This window comes from Ursus americanus, chromosome 21, assembly GCF_024610735.1.
Source record: "Ursus americanus isolate L20-20 chromosome 21, mUrsAme1.1.p, whole genome shotgun sequence".
Taxonomy (NCBI): Eukaryota; Metazoa; Chordata; class Mammalia; order Carnivora; family Ursidae; genus Ursus; species Ursus americanus.
Genome location: NC_142147.1, coordinates 13,124,706 through 13,144,199, shown reverse-complemented (window position 1 = coordinate 13,144,199; position 19,494 = coordinate 13,124,706). Strand labels below are relative to the sequence as shown.

Sequence of the window (19,494 nt, the reverse complement as noted above, 5' to 3'; positions counted from 1 at the left end):
TGTATGTATTTTCACGTGTATTCAAAACCACAGACCTAACTCATCAAAAGCACAATTCCGTAGATGTTATTGCTTAGGGTTCCTCTGGGTAAGATTTTTAAAGTTTATTTAAATTTAATTTTAAGAAAAGTCAAAAAGCTAGTCGTCATAGAAGGGCTGCACAGACATGCCAGCAAATGTGCTGATAGGTATGAAAATGACTCTGGGCCAGATGACTTTGTGGGATGCTAGGATCCGCAGAGCCAGGCATCTATCAGTTCCAGAGTGAGGGAAATCTGCACTGCAGAAAGGAAGGGTTCCTTGTTCCCCAGCGTGACCGGGGCAAATTTTGTGGCTTGGTGCTGTGTGTTCCTAGGAGAAACTAAGTCGGTGCTCTGAGGCAGGTGCCCTCTAAGGCGATCTTGAAAAAAGCCGTGGACAGGGGTTCATGGACAGGGAGTCTAGATACTTCCTGTTGCACAGCATCTGAGCCAAGAAGGAGTGCCCCCACTAAGGGGAGCTCCTAGTTGGGCTTGTTCCGGTTCTCTCCACCCAGCCAGCTCCTGATTCCTCCCTGTGTGTCCCCTCAGGGCCCGCCGTGGATGCACCAGTGAGGAGTACTGGGCTGGGATGGGTCCGGGGGAAGCAAGCCCATGTGCTGGGAAGCACCATGCCTGTGAACATGTTCCTCGGGATCCCCTATGCTGCGCCCCCTCTAGGACCCCTGCGATTTAAGAAACCAAAGCCTGCCTTGCCCTGGAATGGCTTCCGAGATGCCACGTCCTACCCTAAATTGTAAGTGCAGCTTCGGTCCCATGGGGGAATGTGACCTGGGTGTGAGGGCAGAGCACTGAGGGGGAATAAAGGTCATGCAGCTCCCTGGGAGAGGTGGGGGCACCAAGGAGGAGGAGGAGAGCTGCAGAAGTGGACAAGGGCTTCCGTAATCGCATGGCTCCCCGGCTGGCTGACCAGCGGGATCACTGGTGGTGGTGTTCAGAGCCTGCAGATCCCTCAGGCTCCCTTCTTGGACTTTCTGAATCGGAATCCCAGAGCTGGGCCCAGGAAACTGCAATCACTGAAAGGTGTCTAGGGATTTGAGGACCAGTCAGATTTGGGAACCACTGTGACAGACTTACTGAGTCTTGGTCCAGGTATTTCCCTGTCACCCGCCACCTAGGCTTAGTCTCCAGGGTCCAGACAGGCTGAGGGCTTTAGAGTAAAGAACCACCCGAGAGGGATTTCTAGAGCTCTGTGCCAGATGCAGGGAGATCCACAAACACCTGTAGGAATAGATGTGTGTGTCCTGGGTCAGGACCCCTCTCATGCCCGCCCCCGTCACTGCAAATTTTCAAGCTAAGGGGGGTGAATCGTGATGAGGACTTGAGCCTAGGTTGGGAGGTGAGACTTGCAAATTCCCAAGAATCTTCTGGTGCTCAGATTCTATGAATTGCTCAGGTTGGGTCGTGCTGGTTCTTGGCTCTTGGCCTTGGGGTCCCAGACAGAAGGAGTACCCTAGTGCCAGGAAGCTCCCTAAGCCTCAGAAGACCCCATGTGGCCCAGGGACTGAGGACACTAAGCTGAAACTCATCTATTCCTTCCTTCATGTATTCATTCAACTAATATGCATGGAGAATCAACTCAGGAATTGCCTCTCTGTAACACCCTGGGGGACACCCAGCGGGCTGGTCACAGCTGCCCTGCGGGAACCTGTAGGTGGGGGTGGTAGGGGCATAAATAATAACAATGATTAAAATATAGAGTGTGAAGGGCAACCTTTTAGGGGATCAGAGAAGGGTGCTGAGAAGGAACCACCTAGCCTCACCTTGGGGGGAGGTCAGGGATGGCTTTGCTGAAACCAGTGAGGGCCTGATGTCTCATAAACAATATACGAAGGGGCAAAAAAGGTATAAACACTTGTCGGGGGGTAAATTTGCAGTGATGGTTTCCCACTGCCTAAGCTGTACACTCTTCTATTAAAAAATTAACAATAATTGGGCACTGAGAATGTTAGGAATCACATATATTGGTCTCAGTCAATCTTACTGTGTCACAGTCTCAGTGCTGGGGACTATGAGGTACCAAGGTGACCAAAACAGCTTCTAGCTGCTCACATTTGAGTAGGGGAAGATGGTAGCTCTCATGTACAAGCCTAGGAGAACCTCAAGGAAAAAACACAAGTTATATAGGTGTTTCTAAAGAGCTGTGGTCTAACTGGAGAAACCTCAGAAGGCTTCTTGGAGGAGGTGGCACTTGGACTGAATCTGAAAGAAAGGGAAGAACATGAGCAAACAGATATGAGCAGAGAGCAGTCTGGGCGTAGGCACCAGCTTGAGCAAAGGCTCGGATACAGGAATCTCCCTGCACATCTACCTCCATTGGTTCCTGGTGGAAAGGCCTAGAAATGTCCTTTTGTTCCTCTGGGGGCAGAAAAGGGAGCTGCTAGAGCAAAAGCCTTCATATATAACTCCAGTGTCTTGCTGTCTAGTTTGGAGAATCGTTGAGCCAATGTTGAATCTTCGTGTGTGTTTCTGAATTGTGGTAGTGACTGTAGGCATGGGTGGGTGCTGGAAGTTAATGATACAATTATTCTGCACAATGTGCTTTCCTACCCAAAAACCAGGCCAAAAAGAATTATAGTGTGTTTCTTTGTTTGTGCCACCACAGCGGGGGCCAGGGAGATGACTAGACATTGTATGAGTAGCTCCCATATGCCTCTTCTGCTCAGACACAGGAGATCACCAGGCCTCTCTGCTGTCACAAGACCTGGCCCCTCCCAGGCAAGTTCGCTGACAGCGACTCTGAGGATTTCTCCTTCCTTCCTCCAAGGTGCCTCCAGAACTCAGAGTGGCTGCTCTCAGATCAACACTTTCTCAAGGTGCATTACCCCAAGTTGGAAGTGTCCGAAGATTGCCTGTACCTTAACGTCTATGCACCAGCCCATGCGGACAGCGGCTCCAAGCTCCCCGTAAGGCTGCCTGCCACGCCCGGGGCTCCAGCTAGCGGGTTCTTGCCCAGGGACCCAGGCAGAGGGTCTGGGTGTCCAGAATCAAACCTACCCCCTGTTGGGTAAAAGGGAAATGTAATCACTTGACGCATCAATAACTCTTTAAAAGTCATTTAATGACAGAGTCACTTTATCTTCCTTTCCGATTGCTTCTTTGTTGGCAGTGATTTGACTTGACCTTTGATTTTTATTTTGTTTTGTTTTTCCCCTCTGTTGAATATTTAAAGGTCTGTGAACATTTAGAAAGACACTGCTTACAAGGACCCTGATTTTCTGTTTGCTTGTTTGTTTGGGAAATCCTTTTTTAAAGAGGCTAATTCATCCTCCAGTTTTTCTGTTTGCTGTGAGGACAGGTAATAATAAGTATTTCATTTAAGAACATAAACTCTCTCTGTGCAAGTGAATGGGAAAGGTACTAATTTTCAACCACACCCTCTTGTCATCCTCTTTCCCCTTTGCCAATGCAATGGGAGACCCACTCTTTTGGATCCTAACAATATATATTGAGCACTGATTATGTGCCAAGCACAATACGTTATCTCGTGTAACCGGTGGGAAAGAATTATTGGACCCATTGTATAGATTAAGAAGATGAGGCACAGGGACGACATAAGTGACTTGTTCCACGTTGTGCACACGGTAAGTGGCAGGTCCGGTACCAAAGCCAGTGCTTTGTCTAGTCCTTCTTTTTCCTCAGTGGCTTTATTCTCTTTTCCTGCCCCAAGAGTCGTAGTCCCTAATATGACTTTAAAAAAGAGAAGGGAGGGGCACCTGGGTGGCATCGTGGGTGAAGTGTCGGACTCATGGTTTCTGCTCAGGTCGTGATGTCAGAGTCGTGAGATCTGCCCGTGCTCAGTGTGGAGTCTGCTTAAGACTCTCTCTCCCTCGGCCCCTCCCCACCTGCATGTTCTCTCTCACTAAAATAAATAAATTATTTTTGAAAAGAGAGAATGGAAAGGATTTATTAATAAGTATATCAACCCTGATAGTGCCATGTGAATGTTTTATGTTCCCCAGTCCCAGTTTTTCTAATCAATATAGTGACGTTTTCACACTTCTCTTCCCTGTCATCTCGCCTTGCTTCTCTCTGTAGATAGGGGAAGGAGTTAAGTTAAAACAACTTAAGTGGTTTCTGCTCTCTTACATGGCTTATAAGGATTTCCATCTTCCTGTGGGTCACAAGTTCAGTGATATTTAGTTAATACTTTCTGAGCACTTGAAATTGTTCCAAGAATTTTAGATGCAGGATCTAAATCTCATGATAACCCAAGAGTGAGACACTTTCATTCTTCACATCTTACAGATAAGAAAAACGAGCCTCAGAGAGGTTAAGTAATATGCCCAACGTCACACAGCTCGTCCGTGGCAAAACTGGGACTCAAACCCAGGCACTCAGGGGCCAGAGTCCCCAAGTTTACCACCTGGGCCTTCTTCAAAAGACAAAAACTCTGATGCTTCTTAGAAAGGAAAGTGAGACGCTTATATTTCCCTAAAGAAAGAAGGTCCCAAAATGCATGGGGCGGGGATGTGAGGGCCTGGCAGGTTGACTGGAGAGGTGTCTTCCCTTCTGCAGGTCATGGTGTGGCTCCCCGGGGGTGCCTTCGAGACTGGCTCCGCGTCCATCTTCGATGGGTCTGCCCTGGCTGCCTATGAGGACGTGCTGATTGTGACGACCCAGTACCGCCTAGGAATATTTGGTTTCTTCAAGTGAGTGTCCCCAAGTGATTGACATCCCAGATCCCCAAGGCACAGCTGTGCGGCAGCCATAGGGGATTCAGTGCTCAGCTGCCTAAGGAGGAATGAGCCTTCAGTGACCTTTGAACAAATGTGACCCAAATTGGTTAGGTAATTTTTGCAGCTGTAACAGATAAACCCCCAAGTCTTGGTGGCTTAAAATCTACAAATCCCTTTCTCACTCAAGAAAGGTGCAGTTGAGTGATCCCGACTGACGTCTTTCCACGTGGTCCATCAGAGGCCGGGGTTCTTCCATCTCATGGCTCTGCCCTCCTTAAGGGCCCAGACCCTCTGCAGTTGACCAGCAGATGGACCAACAGTGAGATCATGCCGGGGAGTTCTTGCTGGGTCAGCCTGAAGGTGGCGCTCGTCACTCTTGTTCATAGATCACTGGCAGCGCTCAGCCACGGGACCACACCCAACCTCCAGGGAGGTGAAGCATAGCTCCGATGTGCACCCCGGAATCTGAGGAGGCAGGGTGGGTGAGCAGTGATAGGGCCTCTCGTCAAGCATCCTCAAGATACTCACCTGAGAGTATCATTCCGTCGTGCTGGCTGTCCTCCCCGCAGTAATATCCACCATGCACCAGGCACTCACTACGAGCCAGGCACAGTGCTGTGGACTTGCCATACGTTATTTCAACTCGCCCCCACAGTAATCCTACAAGAAGCGTATTGTTGTCATTCCCATCCTGCAGTTGAAAAGTGGAGACACAGAGAGGGGAAGCAACTTCCCAGAGCTCACAGAGCAGAGCTTGACCACTTCTGTAACCCTGCTGAGAACACAGCAGACCCTGAGCCCTGGCCAGAGAGGGCAGTATGAGCCTAGGGAAGCAGTGAGAGGCCACCAGATGGTACTTTGGGGAAGGTGGCGGGGAGCCCAGCATGATCCTACCCTTTGGGGGCTCTCAGTGTTGAGGAGGAGACAACACAGGCACACAGATATCCAAGCCACCAGGGAGGATGTGATTCATGCCCTCAGTGTGCCAGGCGGTGGGGCTGTACACACAGAGGAGGGAGCTGCCAGGAGTCAGGGTGGCTTCACGAGAGAGGCGGCAGTGGAATCGCACCTCCAAGACGAGGCTGGGTTTGAGAGGGGAGGTTGGGGGAGAGTATACTTGGCAAAGGAACTGCCCTAGCAAAATCTGGGGAGTTGGAAGGAAACGGAGCCGCACGTGGGCCTGGAACAATATTTGCAAGCTGTGCTTTGGGCCCGTGGCGCTGGGCTGGGGCTCTGGGGCTGCCGTGGAGTCAGGGAGGCTCTGAGAGGAACCAGAGTGATTACACTTGCAGCCACTTGGTACATGGGGATTCTGCATAAGATTCCTCTGGCAGAAAGGTTTCCAAAACTTGTTCATAAAATCTGGGTTCTAGTAGGCAGGTAGATGAGGCTATGGCAGGAGATGGATGTAGAAAGGGCTTGAAGGCCAGGCCATGCATGGGGGGCTGAGGGGCCCAGCTGTGCCCTTCTCAGAGCAGTCTGTCGGGATGTCACTCCCAAGCAGGTGGAGGCTGAGCTGGGGGTGCCCCGGCGGCAGCTGGGGAGTCTGGTCGGAAGGCTCCTGCGCAGTGTTGATGTGGGCCATGGGCATATAGTGGGGTGGTAGTTGAATAAACAGAGTGATCGCTCACATGGACACAGTGCTTGTTGTGGGCCCGCACGGTCAGTCTTCACAAGCACACGCAAAGCAGACACCACCGCTAGCCCTGTTTTGGACATGAGTACGTGGATGGGAAGCAGGTTAAGTGACTTGCCCAAAGTCACCCAGATTGTAAGTGATCAGACTGTGAATCTGGATAAATAGAAATGGAGGAATGGGAACCGCTGTGAAAGCCATAATGGGTTGGAATTGAAATCAGCAGGGCTTGGCTCCTGACTGGATGTGCGGGTGGTGGGAGAGAGAAGGCAGGGGTCATAGACGGGCACAGAGAACCAGCAGGTAGAGCCATGAGGGGCTGGAGAGTGGAGAAGAGTAGAATGTGATCCCGGGGCTACTCACATATGGTGTGGACCACATGGATGTTTTGATCTTGGTATTTCTTTGGTTCTGTGGTATTTTCCCTTGTTTCTCCATTAATCGTCCGCCTACCCTGGAAAAGATGCCATTCTGCAGCAGTAACAGCCTGCGGGCATGGTTGGGGGCCTGGGCTCTGGGGCCAGACTGGTTGAGATTGAATTCCAAACCTGCAGTTTTCTAGCTCTTGGGCAAGAGATTTAACTTCTCTGTGCCTCGATTTCCTGTCTGCGAGAGAACTGCGTTATCAGGCAGTATCCTTAGGGCATGCTTCTAGATTTCATGGAGGGGAGCATAGCCGATGCCCAAGGCACTGCCTAGCAGAGCGCATGCCTGGGGTGATGGAATGAACTTCCCAGTCTCTCAGTATCCCACCCTCAAACCCCCGGGCCAGTGCCTCCCACTGACCACACACAGCCGGAAGCCTGGGTGATGCACTTCATAGAGGTCAGGCTTTCGGGAGAGGGCAGAGAAGGGTGGAGAGAGGACCCAGAGGAGTAAAGGAGAAAACCCAGCACCACCCACCGCACAAGTTGGGAAGATCATAGGAGCATCTGCCTTAAAGCCCTTAGGACCGCGTCATGCGTGGTACTGCCACTGCACTGTTACCATTATTATACATGTAGTCATTCTCCAGAACCTCTGTGCCCAGGACGTCTAGCTCCCCGGTGCAGACCAACTCTCAGGAACAGGACCTTTCTGGAATCCATGGATTCAGGGGAGCCTAGGAATACCCTCAAATAGCACTTACAAGACTGCATTTTTCTGGGGTACATAACTTTCGCCAGATTGTCCTAAAAAAAGAAAAAGAAAAAGAAACCAAATCCCAGCAGGATGAGAACCAAGCAGAGTTTTCCCTACTGCCCTGCACCTCTGGCCTTCCACCCTTCACCACCAGCTGGAGTGGCGATGCCCTCACACCCTCCCACAGCTCCACCTCGAACTCCTTGAGCTTCGGGAAGCAGATTGGCGTCCACTGAGTATTCTCACCGTGCCTCTTGCCCCAGCACAGGGGACCAGCATGCTTGGGGGAACTGGGCCTTCCTGGACCAGATGGCCGCCTTAACCTGGGTCCAGGAGAACATCGAGTTCTTCGGTGGGGACCCACGCTCAGTGACCCTCTTTGGCGAGTCAGCGGGAGCCATAAGTGTTTCCAGCCTTGTGAGTTCTTCTCTTTGGGGGGCTTGAATGAACCTCGGTGGGGGAGGTCACAAGAACGAGGACCATGAATCACTCGTAGCCAATTGGTGCTTTCATGTTGAACACTTTTATACACGCTGTCTCCCTGAAATCTACCCTTGTGAGTTAGGGGCTCAGTGTCCTTTCGTGGACAAGAGCTGTCATCAGGAAGAGTATAAATGAACTGCCCAAGATCACTTACTGAGTAACAGTTTGAAGAAAAATCCCTTATATTTGTAGGGTCAAAGCCTGGTATCTAAGTACCAGGACAGGTAATTACTCGTTTAATAGAAACATTCAGCTAAAACATAAAGCAACAAAGGATGCATATAACGTTTTATTTCAACTTCCAACATAAAGTGTGCATTTCTCCACCAATGGTTGGATACGGCGCCTTATCTTTTCAGGGTCGGTCTGTTGACCGGAGATCCACCGTGGGCTCTCTGGTGTAACCCCCTGCCCCCGCCCCAGATTCATTGTCCTCTAACAGCCTCCTTAGCTTCTGTACAGCGAGCACGAACTTAAGGTGCCTGCATTTAGTCTGTGAATGCAGCACCACTCGTGGAATCTTCCGCTGCCTCCCCACATATTTTATACTCTTGCCTTATTCACACCAAATTATTTTTCAGCTACTTGCCTTCATCAAGGCTTTCTTTCCTCAAACATAATTTTGTTTTCTTTTTCCACACATACTTCATTGGTTCCCACGATATTTCATTGATTAGGTCATTATAGTAGCAAGTGTAACTGACATAACAAGTTTGGAAGCAAACGCACCTGACTCTTGGCCAGTAACTGGTGGGAATAGAAAGGTGTGTGGTGCTAGAAAACAGCCCCCTGGCTGCAGGTGGTCGGCATTTCCTGGGCCTCTGCTAACAGCTTGATCACAGAAGGCAGTTACATGGAAGTGGGTTAAGAAAGCTTCTGCTGTATAGCACTCGACAATATACAAGGTATTTTTCTATCTTCAAGATAACTCGATAAGGTGAATTAGAGTAACAACTTTTACATCTATGATAACAGCCGCCGTTGCCTGAGTGTGTACTATTTGACCAGGCATCGTGCAAAGCCTTCTATATTCGTCACTTCTGCTCTACACAACAGTTCTGTGATATGGGCTCCAGTTTTCCTTCCGGTTTTACAGGAAGTAATTGATGCTCAGAAATATATAAAGCAACTTGCCAGAGGTTCTCCAGCTAGGAAGTGAAGGAGCTAGCCCTCACACCACAGAATGTTTGACCTCAAAGTTCCTAAGGAGCCTGGGGCTCAGAGAGGTTAAATAACTTGCCCAAACCTTCATGGCTAGTCCTTGAATCCCCAGACCAGGGCTTTTTTTTTTTTTTTTTTTCCCTGTAAGCATAGAGCTTTCAAGGATACTTAAGGGGAAGTTTTCTTTAAAGAAGGATGGGTGGTATGTGTGCGATGGATGCGGAGTCCCCTGCATAACTTTTCCTGGTCTCCTGTGTTCTCTTTCCAGATTCTGTCCCCCATGGCCAAAGGCTTATTCCACAAAGCCATCATGGAGAGTGGGGTGGCCATCATCCCTTTCCTGAGGGCCCCCGATGATGAGAGGGATGAAGATGTAGGTATATTAACACTTCTCTAGCTTCCTCTGCTTGGTAGGGGAGAATGTGGTCAGGTGTTGAGACGATGTGCTTGGCCGCCCTTACTGACCACGGACAAAGAATCCAGTGCTGGCAAAGGCGAAACTTATTGCTGCATGGAAGACCTGGTTCCGGAAGTAGGTCTCCAGTGTAGTGCTGCTGGTGCGCAGGTGTGTGTGTGTGTGTGTGTGTGTGTGCGTGTGCATGAGCGTATATGTGATAGTTCTTACATCTTATTCATTATTCCTCGCCTGGGATATATCACTCAGTCCCTGTGTTATATACAGCTCATCTCCTATACCTACCCCATCCCACCTAGAGTACTATGCTAAGAAAGATTCTGAGGCTGGTTCCAGTTCAGTGGGAAAGAACACTGTGACTGATGCATGCTGCCTGGCATGAGAGTGTGAGGGGTGGTGAGGCATATGCCCCAGACTTTTGTCATCTGTCACCTTGTTCTAGTGCTCTACCAGGCAGTGAGGACCTGGAGACCAAGGGCTCTATATCTTTTGTGTCCCAGCATAATGCCTAGTGCCTAGTAGGTGGCTATCGATGTTTGCCGAATGAATGAGTTGACAAATGAGCTGATTCAGTCAATGAATATTAGCACGGGGCTGTGGAGCCATCTCCTGGGGACTGTGCATTTTAATGGTACGTTTGCTTAAACACCTTATAGCAAATAACAGTGCACACCAAGAGCAGAGCCCTAGAGATTTAATATTGTAAATGTACCCTGAATACACAAGGACTATTGATTTGGAGAACACGACATAACAGCTTTTGGTTTGTGCACATACTTATTCATTCAGCACACGTATATTGAGTATCCCTTGTCTCCCCAGCTCTATGTTAGGACCTGTGGGTTTATAAACGGAGACAGGCTACACTGACTTGAGAAGACCACCATCTTTTTATGACAAGGGTTTTTAACCTGGAGTCCAGAAAAAGCCCGGGAGGTGGTCCTTGAGCTCCTACAGGTGTATGCAGATTCTTTATGTTTGTGCGTTTTCCCAGGGAGAGGGTTTGTAGCTTTCATTGGATTCTCAGAGCCTTCATGACTCCCAGACACTTAGGGACTACGACTTTCAAGGGGCAAGCTCCCAAGGAAAGTTCAATGACCGGGCAAGACAGTGTTTAGGAAAAGGCTAGGAAGAGTAGGTGGGGATCCTTGGGGTGATGGGAAATTAGAGGAGGAAGGAGTTCATGAAAGGACATCCGAGAGGAGGTGGGGATGAGTGGAATTGGTGGGAGACAGAAAAAGATGTTCAGGGTATTCCAGGCTGCAGTGGGGGTGAGGCTGAGCAGAGCTGACAAGCCGAGACTGAGCCAGAGTCATGCCTCAGCTGACAGTTAAGTCATGCTTGCAAAGCTGCTCCTCACGGTTGGGGCTCCTGCGTTGGGCTTCTGGGCTCAGTGGGGCCTAGTGCCAATGGAGCCAACATCAGAGGACTGGTGTCTCCGTGACTAGGGAGCTTGACTCTGTTCTGTAGCCACAGACTGACACACGACCTCCCCCAGCTCCAGCGGTTGCTGAAGATGGCCAGGAGGGTCAGGCAGGAGTGTAAGGAGGTCCGGGGCCAGCCTGTCCTCAACGTGTATGTATGTGGGGGTGGGGAGGGGCAGCAGGCTTCATATATGAAGGACCAGCCTGGGGCTGGATCAAGGACTCTTTCCAGTTTTCATTTTCTTGGCGGCTTTCAGTGCTGTGCTCTAACCCAGTCCTTCTCTGGAAATAGCTGCAGGTGATAGCGCATGTCTGTGGTTGCAATGCGTCAGACTCCGTGGCCTTGCTGCAGTGCCTGAGGGCAAAATCCTCCGAGGAGTTGTTGGACATCAACAAGGTGAAGAGGGGCAGGAGGGTCTGGGGGCAGACGAATCCCACCCCTCTCTTACTTACTTTGATTTGGGACTTTGGAAAGACGGAGGTTGGGATTCATAGTAATGGCTGTAGAAGCAAGAGGTAGAATATATAGAACCCTGATAGGTAACGTAAAGGAACTCGATGGGCCAGGGGTGCTGCTTAGCCTGCAGAAGATCCAGGAAAATATGAAGGTTGTCTCCAAGTCACTGGGAAGAGGGACCGCACTTCTTCCACATGCTGCCAGAAATTAATTCAATGTCAAGAGCGGGAGTTCTGTCAGGAAGCCATTTTGGCTTGGTATAACCAAGAATTTTCTAAAAGCTCAGTTGTCTGCTAAACGGCCAGCTCCTAGAGAAAAGAGTGAGACACCCACCTCTGTAGGTATGCAAGCAGAATCTCGATGACTGCTGACAAATTTCAGTCACTGGATGATTCGTTGGACCAAATGAGCTTTTATGTCCATTCCAATCTTGAGAGCTTCTGATGGTCCTTGGAAGAGCGAGGTCATTATCTGTCAGATTCCAGATAATGGAATCTGTTAAGTAGTTTGTTGAGTAGTTTGTTAAGTTTGTTAAGTAGTTATTTGGCATGGATGAAGGGTCTGCTGTGAGCTATGCTGGAGTCTGGGAGCTGGTTACAAATTCTTTGACCCGATGTAATGTGAAAGGTCTTCTATGTACTCCCTTCCACCCCTACTCCCAAACAGAGATCCCAAAAAAACATGGATAGAGCCAGGTGTTGCTTCCTGAGATTCAAGAAATATCCAGCCAGGTTGAAGGCAAAGATACACCAACCCCCATTACTATGACCACCTCCAACCACCACCACCCGCCCACCCGCATCTCACCACTCTACCCATTTGGCCAGTGCTTCTCAAACTTGAGCATGCATCAGAATGACCTGGAGGGCTTGTGGAACAAGTTGGCTGCAATGCACCCCCAGAGTTTCACATCCGGTAGGCCTGGGCTGGGACCTGAGAATTGGTTTCTAGCAAGTTCCCTGGTGATACGCTGATGCCGCTGGTCCGGGACCGATGCTTGGAGAACTACTTTGTAAGCTATTGTTTTTTTAAGGTAGATGCTAATTAGTATCCTCATTGAGCAGATGAGGAATCCAAGGCAGGAAGCTGAGCCCCTTTGCCTAAGTAAGTGGCAGGGCTGGTCAGGCAACACTCATGACTTGGGAAGGGCCAAAATGGCTTATTTTTCTTTTCTTAATGCAGTTTGACCATTGCCGGAGTGGGTTAGCTCTGCTGGGCTAGGGTTTTGGGGACAGCAGATTTTATGAATAGAAAGAGACGCTGATTTTTCTCTTCTCCCTTATTCCAGAAAACCAAGTCTTTCACTCGAGTGGTTGATGGTTTTTTCTTTCCTGATGAGCCTCTAGACCTTTTGACTGAAAAATCATTTAATTCCGTTCCTTCTGTCATCGGAGTCAATAACCACGAGTGTGGCTTCCTGCTACCCAAGGTAAGAATCCCAGCTGTCCTTCCTGTCGCTCCCTCAGCAGTGAGGCAGCCGCGTGCTTCGAAGCTGAGCGCTCCCATCCATGACACCAAGCGCTGCGAGGGAGACCAGCAGCCAAGGACGCAGAGATGCCCCTTCCCGTCGCGGAAGGAGGGTAACTGCGAATTGGGGGCAGCCGTGGCCAATGTCCGCCCCGCTCTTCGTCTAAGGCTTAGGGAGAAAGAAACAACTCTATAAAAAAGTACAGGAGGCTGGGGTCCGTTTGAGCTTTGTTCAAAACGTTACAAGTGATGGTTTCAAATTAACGCAGTTACTACCTCAAAGATGAAATTCACGCAGGTTTGGAAAATTGCAGGCCTTTCCATTTTCACATTCGGCCTCGGTTCTGGCATTTTGACTTCCAAGAGGGCTCCCGAGGCTTGTCCAAGTTGCAAAATGATTGAATCGCTTCAGTCATTCCACAAGTATGAACGGAATGTTTGCTACCCGCTCTACACTCTTGCCAAAACCAAACGTTCAGCAGTAAACAGGTCACACGGCTCCAGCTTTCGGCAAGTTCCCATCCCAGTGGGGAGAGCAGATGAAATTCGAGGTTGAATAGACGGTTTCAGGAAGAGGCAAGGGCTATGAAGGACATAAACTGGTAGGAGAAGGTCTCGAGGGAGGAGAAGGGGTAGAGAGGAACGTCTTCTCTGAGGAGGGACCGTTTGTGCTCAGGCTGAATGCTGAGAAGGAGCCATGATGCCTTGACCCTGCCATTTAAGAAGCCCCTTCTGATTTGAAATACACTTTTCATCTGTCCTCGGAAGGGCGGAATGCTCCAATTCATAACACCACCACGGCTCAATTAAAGACAGCAACCTCCTCCTTTCAAGCTGAGGGAGATGAGGTTTGCCGAGGTTCGAGGCTACTTGGTGCTGTTTAGAACCAGAACCCTGAGTTCCCTGGGCTGTCAAAGGCACGTTCTGCCGTGATGAATTTGACCTACAGAGCAATGTTTTGGGGTAAGTGGGAGTGGGGAATCTTTCTCCTCATGGTGTAAATGAGCAACTGGGTCACCGATTGTGGCTTAAGGAAGGCCTTCAGTGCTCCCGATGACAGCCACCACCACTGTAACCCCTGCGACCAGTCCCAAGTGCCTTCCACATGCCAAGCGTGTGCCGCCCGTGCAACAGCTTGCAAGCGGGCATGGTTATTCCTGTTTTTCAGTTGAAGAAACGGAGCCTCAGAAAGGCTAAAATTCCTTTCCAAAGTCTCCCAGCTGGGGAGGAGACAGTGGTGTATAATTTTCTTTCATGCATGTAGGCTCTGCCATTAAATGTTGGGTTCTCTGTTAACCTACTGTGTGACCTTAAGTGAACTGCCCAACTTCTCTGAACCTTTGTTCCTTTCATCTGTGAAGTAGGGCTGATCTTAATACCTGCATCACAAGTACTCATCCCATAGCCTGGCATAGAACGAGTGCTCCGTAAATGTTAGATATTGGAATTATTCAAGTGGCACCGTGGAATTTGGTGCCCAGGTCTGCAGAGCTCAGGAGCCTGGATCGGTGCTGTTATTTCATGTGACCTTGCAGTTACCACGGCTGCTGCCCGTTGGAAACCATGGGTAACCCTCCAAAAACAAAGCTCAGCTCCTGAACACATAGAGAGGTGCTTAGCAGTTGCACTATACTTGTGGATAAATTGAATGACTCTGGAGGTTCCCTCAGATGCCAGGAGACAGAGATGTTTAAATATTTACCCTGGTGATTTATTATCCCAAGATTCTCAGCAGAAAATGTCAAAGGGAAATTCATTTGACAAGTGAAGAGTACTTCTACCCTCTCATGTTTTTAAGCTGCAGTACTGGCCAGGGAGGGGTCAGTTAGCAAATAATTACCCGTAGCTCGTACTAGGTCCCAGGCAGAGCCCAGGTTTTTACCCCAGCCTTCCCACCTCGCTGGGTATTGACAAACTGCTGGCTTCTCAGAGGCCATGATTGCAAAGGTCTGGAGAAAGAGAACGGTAAGTCACTAGCTTCGAGGTTTTCTGGCCTCTCTTTGGACTTGGTTGACACCATATAACAAAATACCACAGACCAGATGGCTAAACAACAGAAACTTACTCTCTCACAGTTCTGGAGGCTGGAAGCCCAGGATCAGGGTGTCGGCAGGTTCAGTTTCTTCTGGCCTCCCTCCTTGGCTTGCCTTCTCCCTGTGTCCCCACATGGTCTTTCCTCTGTGTGCACACATCCCCGGTGTCTCTCTTGTGTCAGAATTTCCTCTTCCTCTAAGGCCACCAGATTGGTTGAGTGCTCAGCTAACGTCCTTGACAAACCCTATCTCCACATGGCCACATTCTGAGGTAGTGGGGGTTACGGCTTCAGCAGGGGAATGTGGAAGCAGGGGACGGGTCAGCTCATAACGTGGCCTTTCCACAGAGCAGCCACTCGGGCCCCACAAGGCCACAGGTATGGAAGGGAATGGCTGCCTTTTGGCAAACGTGGGAAGAAGAAACTTCATTGCACCAACCCACTGAGGCTGCTCCTGCGTGTTGCCCCCTGGTGGCTGAACAGGTCCCTGCTCTCCCCAGCCTCTCTTCTAAAAGGCAGGCACTTTGACCCTCAGAGAGAACGCTTTCCCTTCTGGTGACCTGAGGTGCTCACAGAGGATGCCCTACTTCTCTCCACAGAAGGAGTTTCCTGAGATCCTTGGGGGCTCCAACAAGTCTCTCGCCCTGCACTTGCTACAAACAGTCCTGGTAAGTGAGCTTGGCCAACTGATTTTTCGGAGTCGTCTATTCAACAAACCTCCTTGGGCCCTCCTTGGGAGAAGGGTCTGGGGCTATAGACGTTCCTCATTCACTCGCTCAGTGAATCTTTGCTAAGTAGGGTTCCACCATCCCTTATTCAGTCTCAAAATCCAGGGAACTCTGAAAACTAGCCCACAGAGTGGCCACCCCCCAGAGCATGTGACATCATAATGCAGCCTCGGTACTGAATTATCTGCGTATAGTCTGAAAAATTCTAAATTCTGAAACTCACCCAGGACTAGGCACCCATATTCACGAGATGCCAGCAGGGCACTGTATCAGGTTCTAGCAAGACCAGGGACCATCACTCAATCATTTATTCTTTCACTCCCTGCATGGATATATCACTATCGGGTCTTAAGATGAAGGGTGGATTCCTTTCTCTTCTTCCTTCCTTGCTGTAAACATTTATCCAGCACGAACTCTGTGCCAGGTTCCTTTTGTTCACGTATTCATTGAATGGATGTTTCTTGAGCACCCACCTGCCCCAGTGCGTCCCCGCGCACTGAGGTGCCCTGAGAAGCAGGCACTCCCCTCATGCTTGCAGAATCTGCAGGCTGTGGGGTGGGTGGAAGGAGGAGGCACTTCAGTACAGTGTCTAGCAAACCAGAGCAGAGGATGTCCGAGGCCCTCTGCTGCCCGCGGGAGAGAGCAGGTGGCTCCCTCGGGGAGAAGGGCCTTGAAGAATGAGTTAGGTTTGTCCTGCTCATGGAGGAACAGGGGCCAGGGGAGCCAGAGGACCCACCATGAGCAGTTAGGAGCAGAGCGGTGTGGGGAGGTCGGCGGCTGGGGTTGCTAAAGCACAGGAGGAGGCTCGCAGCTCTTAGAGGCTCCAAAAGGCATGTGAAGTTCATCCCAGGGTCTGGGAACAGAAGAGTGACCTGATTCGATTCCCATTTTGGAAAGAGTCTTCTGGACTCGGAGCGAGCCAGACTGAAGGGAGGGGACGCTGCAGGCCCCAAGGCTCAGGGAGGAGGTTTGATGAGTCTCAGCTGTCTGGCAATGAGAATCGGGACTAAGGTTTGAGAGATATTTAAAATATAAGCCAGATAGCGGGACCTCTCAGGCTGGATTGCAGATGGCCTCAGGCAGGAGGAGGTCATTGATCTGGGCCTTAGGAAAGGGGAACATTCGAGCAGACGGCTTTTCAAGAGGAGAAGGTATCTTGAGCCAGACCCCAGGAGTGGGAAGTAGGCTTTGTGGCAAGGTGCAGGAGGACTGGAAGTGTGTGCAATCTCTCCTAGGGGGCAAAGCAAGAAGTACTTTTCAAATGATTAAGTTGTTCTCGATGCAGAAAGCAGAACCTTGCTCTAGAATCCCAGGGGGTTTGCACAATGAGTGTCCCCCTGGGGCTCGCCAGAGGCTCCACAGAGCATCTGTACCCACCTTGGACACCTTGAGCATCTAGGGGTCTGCTGGTCATATGGTCCAAGTCAGGCGCACTTGCACCAGAGCCTAGAGCTGCTCTGGGCCTGATTAAAAACACTCAGCCTTCAGAGGACCCCCTGAACAAGTCTGAGCAGTGCTCTCTGGTGTGCTCTCTACTGTCTCCAAATTCCAAAGAAACTTCTGCAGGGCTGTGCCTATTTTCACATGGCGGGTGGGATGGCTGGTGGTCGAGGTGCCATGACTTATCCCAGCATTTCCCAGACCCCCAGATCCCCAAGAACATCACCAGTGTGGCAGACCCTGAATCTCCATGAAGATTACTTTGCACCGTCCAGCATTTGTGCTTGGGGCAATTGGAGGGATAGAAGTCTGGGAGGCAGCCCTGTGATGGGTCAGGAATGCACAGGGATTTGGCAGAGGGTCTCGGGGGGACTGACAGAACTGAAGACGGGCTCTGTGCCAGACAGCACATTTCTTTCTTCGTATCTCATGTAATCCTCCGAACAACCCATTTTTTATAGATGAGGGAACTCCAACAAGAGATCAACTAGCTCAAATCAAACAGCAAAGGACCAGAGGAGCGCTGCTTCTGGTGGGCTGGCCTCATGGGTGTGCGACCTGCGTAGTCGCAAAGGTCTACACTCAGAAGAGTCCTACACTTGGTTGAATGTTCTGTTGTCAGTCACCATCTTGAAATTGGTATCATTTTTGAACACAGAGCCCCACATGTTCCCTTTGCTCTGGGCCCCACAAACCATGTAGCCCGTGCTGCCCGGGGATGGCTCTTTCTGAAATATCTCAGAGAGGCACGTGCACGCTGTGATGAGAAGCATGCAGTCTGGCTGCAGATAGACTTGCGGAAGATTCGTGGTTGCGCCAGTTTGGACAACCACTTACCCTCTCTAAGCCTCAGTTCCCTCATCTGTGAAATGGGGCTAATTTTGATATTTGCACCAGAGGGTCACTGTGTGGATTAGATGAGACACTGCATGTAAAGACCCCAGAATCATGCCCGCCCAAGCAAATGCTCAACGTGTTGGCTGTTGTTGACCTGGGTCTCCTGTGACCATGATTTTTTACAGCACATCCCCAACCAGTATTTATACCTTGTGGCTGATCAATACTTCTCCAACAAGCACTCCCCGGTTGAGATACGAGATAGTTTTCTGGACTTGCTTGGAGATGTGTTCTTTGTGGTCCCTGGGGTGGTCACAGCTCGATATCACAGAGGTGAGTCTCTGAGTACCCCCACCCCCTACCCCCAGCAGGGTCACACCCCAGCAAGGCCAGTGGCTGCAGAGAGTCTTGTGGCCTGACGCCTGGCCACCTGTTCCACCCTTCTGTTCCCTCAGTGAGAGGGAATTCCCAAGAATGTGTGGGAATTGATGACCTTTGCAATTCCTCTGCCTTTCAGGGTTCAGGGATGTTGATCTGTTCTGCTGTTTCTGTTTCTTCTCCTTCAGGACCATGCAGAAAATTCCCACCTCCCCATAATTTGGGGGGACTCGTTTCCCAGACTCCTTTCTCTTTGGAAGTGTCTTCCCAAGCATTTCAGCTCTAAGGAGTAGTGGAGCAACCAGAAAAAGAGTATTACTTGTAGGGACACAAGCCTTGTCTCTCCCTCCCCCCTCCCCGCCCTAATTCCTTCTCTCTCTCCCTCTCTCTCTTTCTTCCATTCCCCTTTCCTCCTCTTTCCACAATTTTTTATCAAGAGCCTACTATGTGCCTGACAGTATCCTGGACCCTAGAGATACAGCACTGAACAAAACAAAGACCCTGCCATGATGACACTCACATTCTAGTTGGGGAGACTGATAACAAACAAGTAAAGAGAGAATATGTATGTTTTAGATGGTAATATAAGTAAGATAAAACCAGATAGAGGATAACAGTTGCAGGGCACTGCGGGATTCTGTATCATAAGGTCTACAGAGGTGACAAGGGAATGAGTAGCAAGAATCAGCTCTTGAATTCGGAAAGACAGAGGTCACTGGTAACCATGGCAGGAGCTATTGTGATGGGATGATGTAGGTAAAAGACTGGTTAAAATGGATTCAAGAGAAAGTGGGCAAACTGATCTTCAGAAAATACATCCCAATCTCAAAATCTCAGCAGTGGTTTTGGGAAAAAATGAACAAAATGATTTTGAAAATTTATGTGGAAATGCAAGGATAGCCAAAACAATCTTGAAAAAGAATAACAAAGTTAGGGGGCTTACATGTTATCTGATTTCGAGTCTTATTTTTGAGATGCAGGAATTAAGAAAGTCTGGTATTGGCTGAAGGATAGACAAACAGAACAGAGTGGAGAGCCCAGAAAATAGTTAGCCAATTTTTGACAGAGGTGTTGAGATAATTCAGTGGAGAAAGGAAATTCTGTTCAACAAATAGAGCTGGGATAACTGGATATTTATGTAGAAAAAAGGAACCTCAACCCCCTTACTCACACTATATACAAAAATCAATGTGAGAT

The 19,494-nt window shown here is 49.7% G+C and overlaps 1 protein-coding gene across 4 annotated transcripts in view; it reads left to right on the top strand.

Moving 5' to 3' along the window:
* The window catches only part of CES5A (carboxylesterase 5A), a 38,642-nt gene that overhangs the window by 796 nt on the left and 18,352 nt on the right, over positions 1–19,494 (top strand). For all 4 annotated transcript variants that reach the window (XM_045806815.2, XM_045806816.2, XM_045806818.2 and 1 more), the window contains exons 2-10: positions 570–774; positions 2,806–2,944; positions 4,557–4,690; positions 7,739–7,892; positions 9,388–9,492; positions 11,251–11,355; positions 12,704–12,844; positions 15,514–15,582; positions 18,105–18,252. In XM_045806815.2, coding sequence (XP_045662771.1) covers positions 570–774; positions 2,806–2,944; positions 4,557–4,690; positions 7,739–7,892; positions 9,388–9,492; positions 11,251–11,355; positions 12,704–12,844; positions 15,514–15,582; positions 18,105–18,252 — 1,200 coding nt within the window. The remainder of the gene's footprint in view (positions 1–569; positions 775–2,805; positions 2,945–4,556; positions 4,691–7,738; positions 7,893–9,387; positions 9,493–11,250; positions 11,356–12,703; positions 12,845–15,513; positions 15,583–18,104; positions 18,253–19,494) is intronic.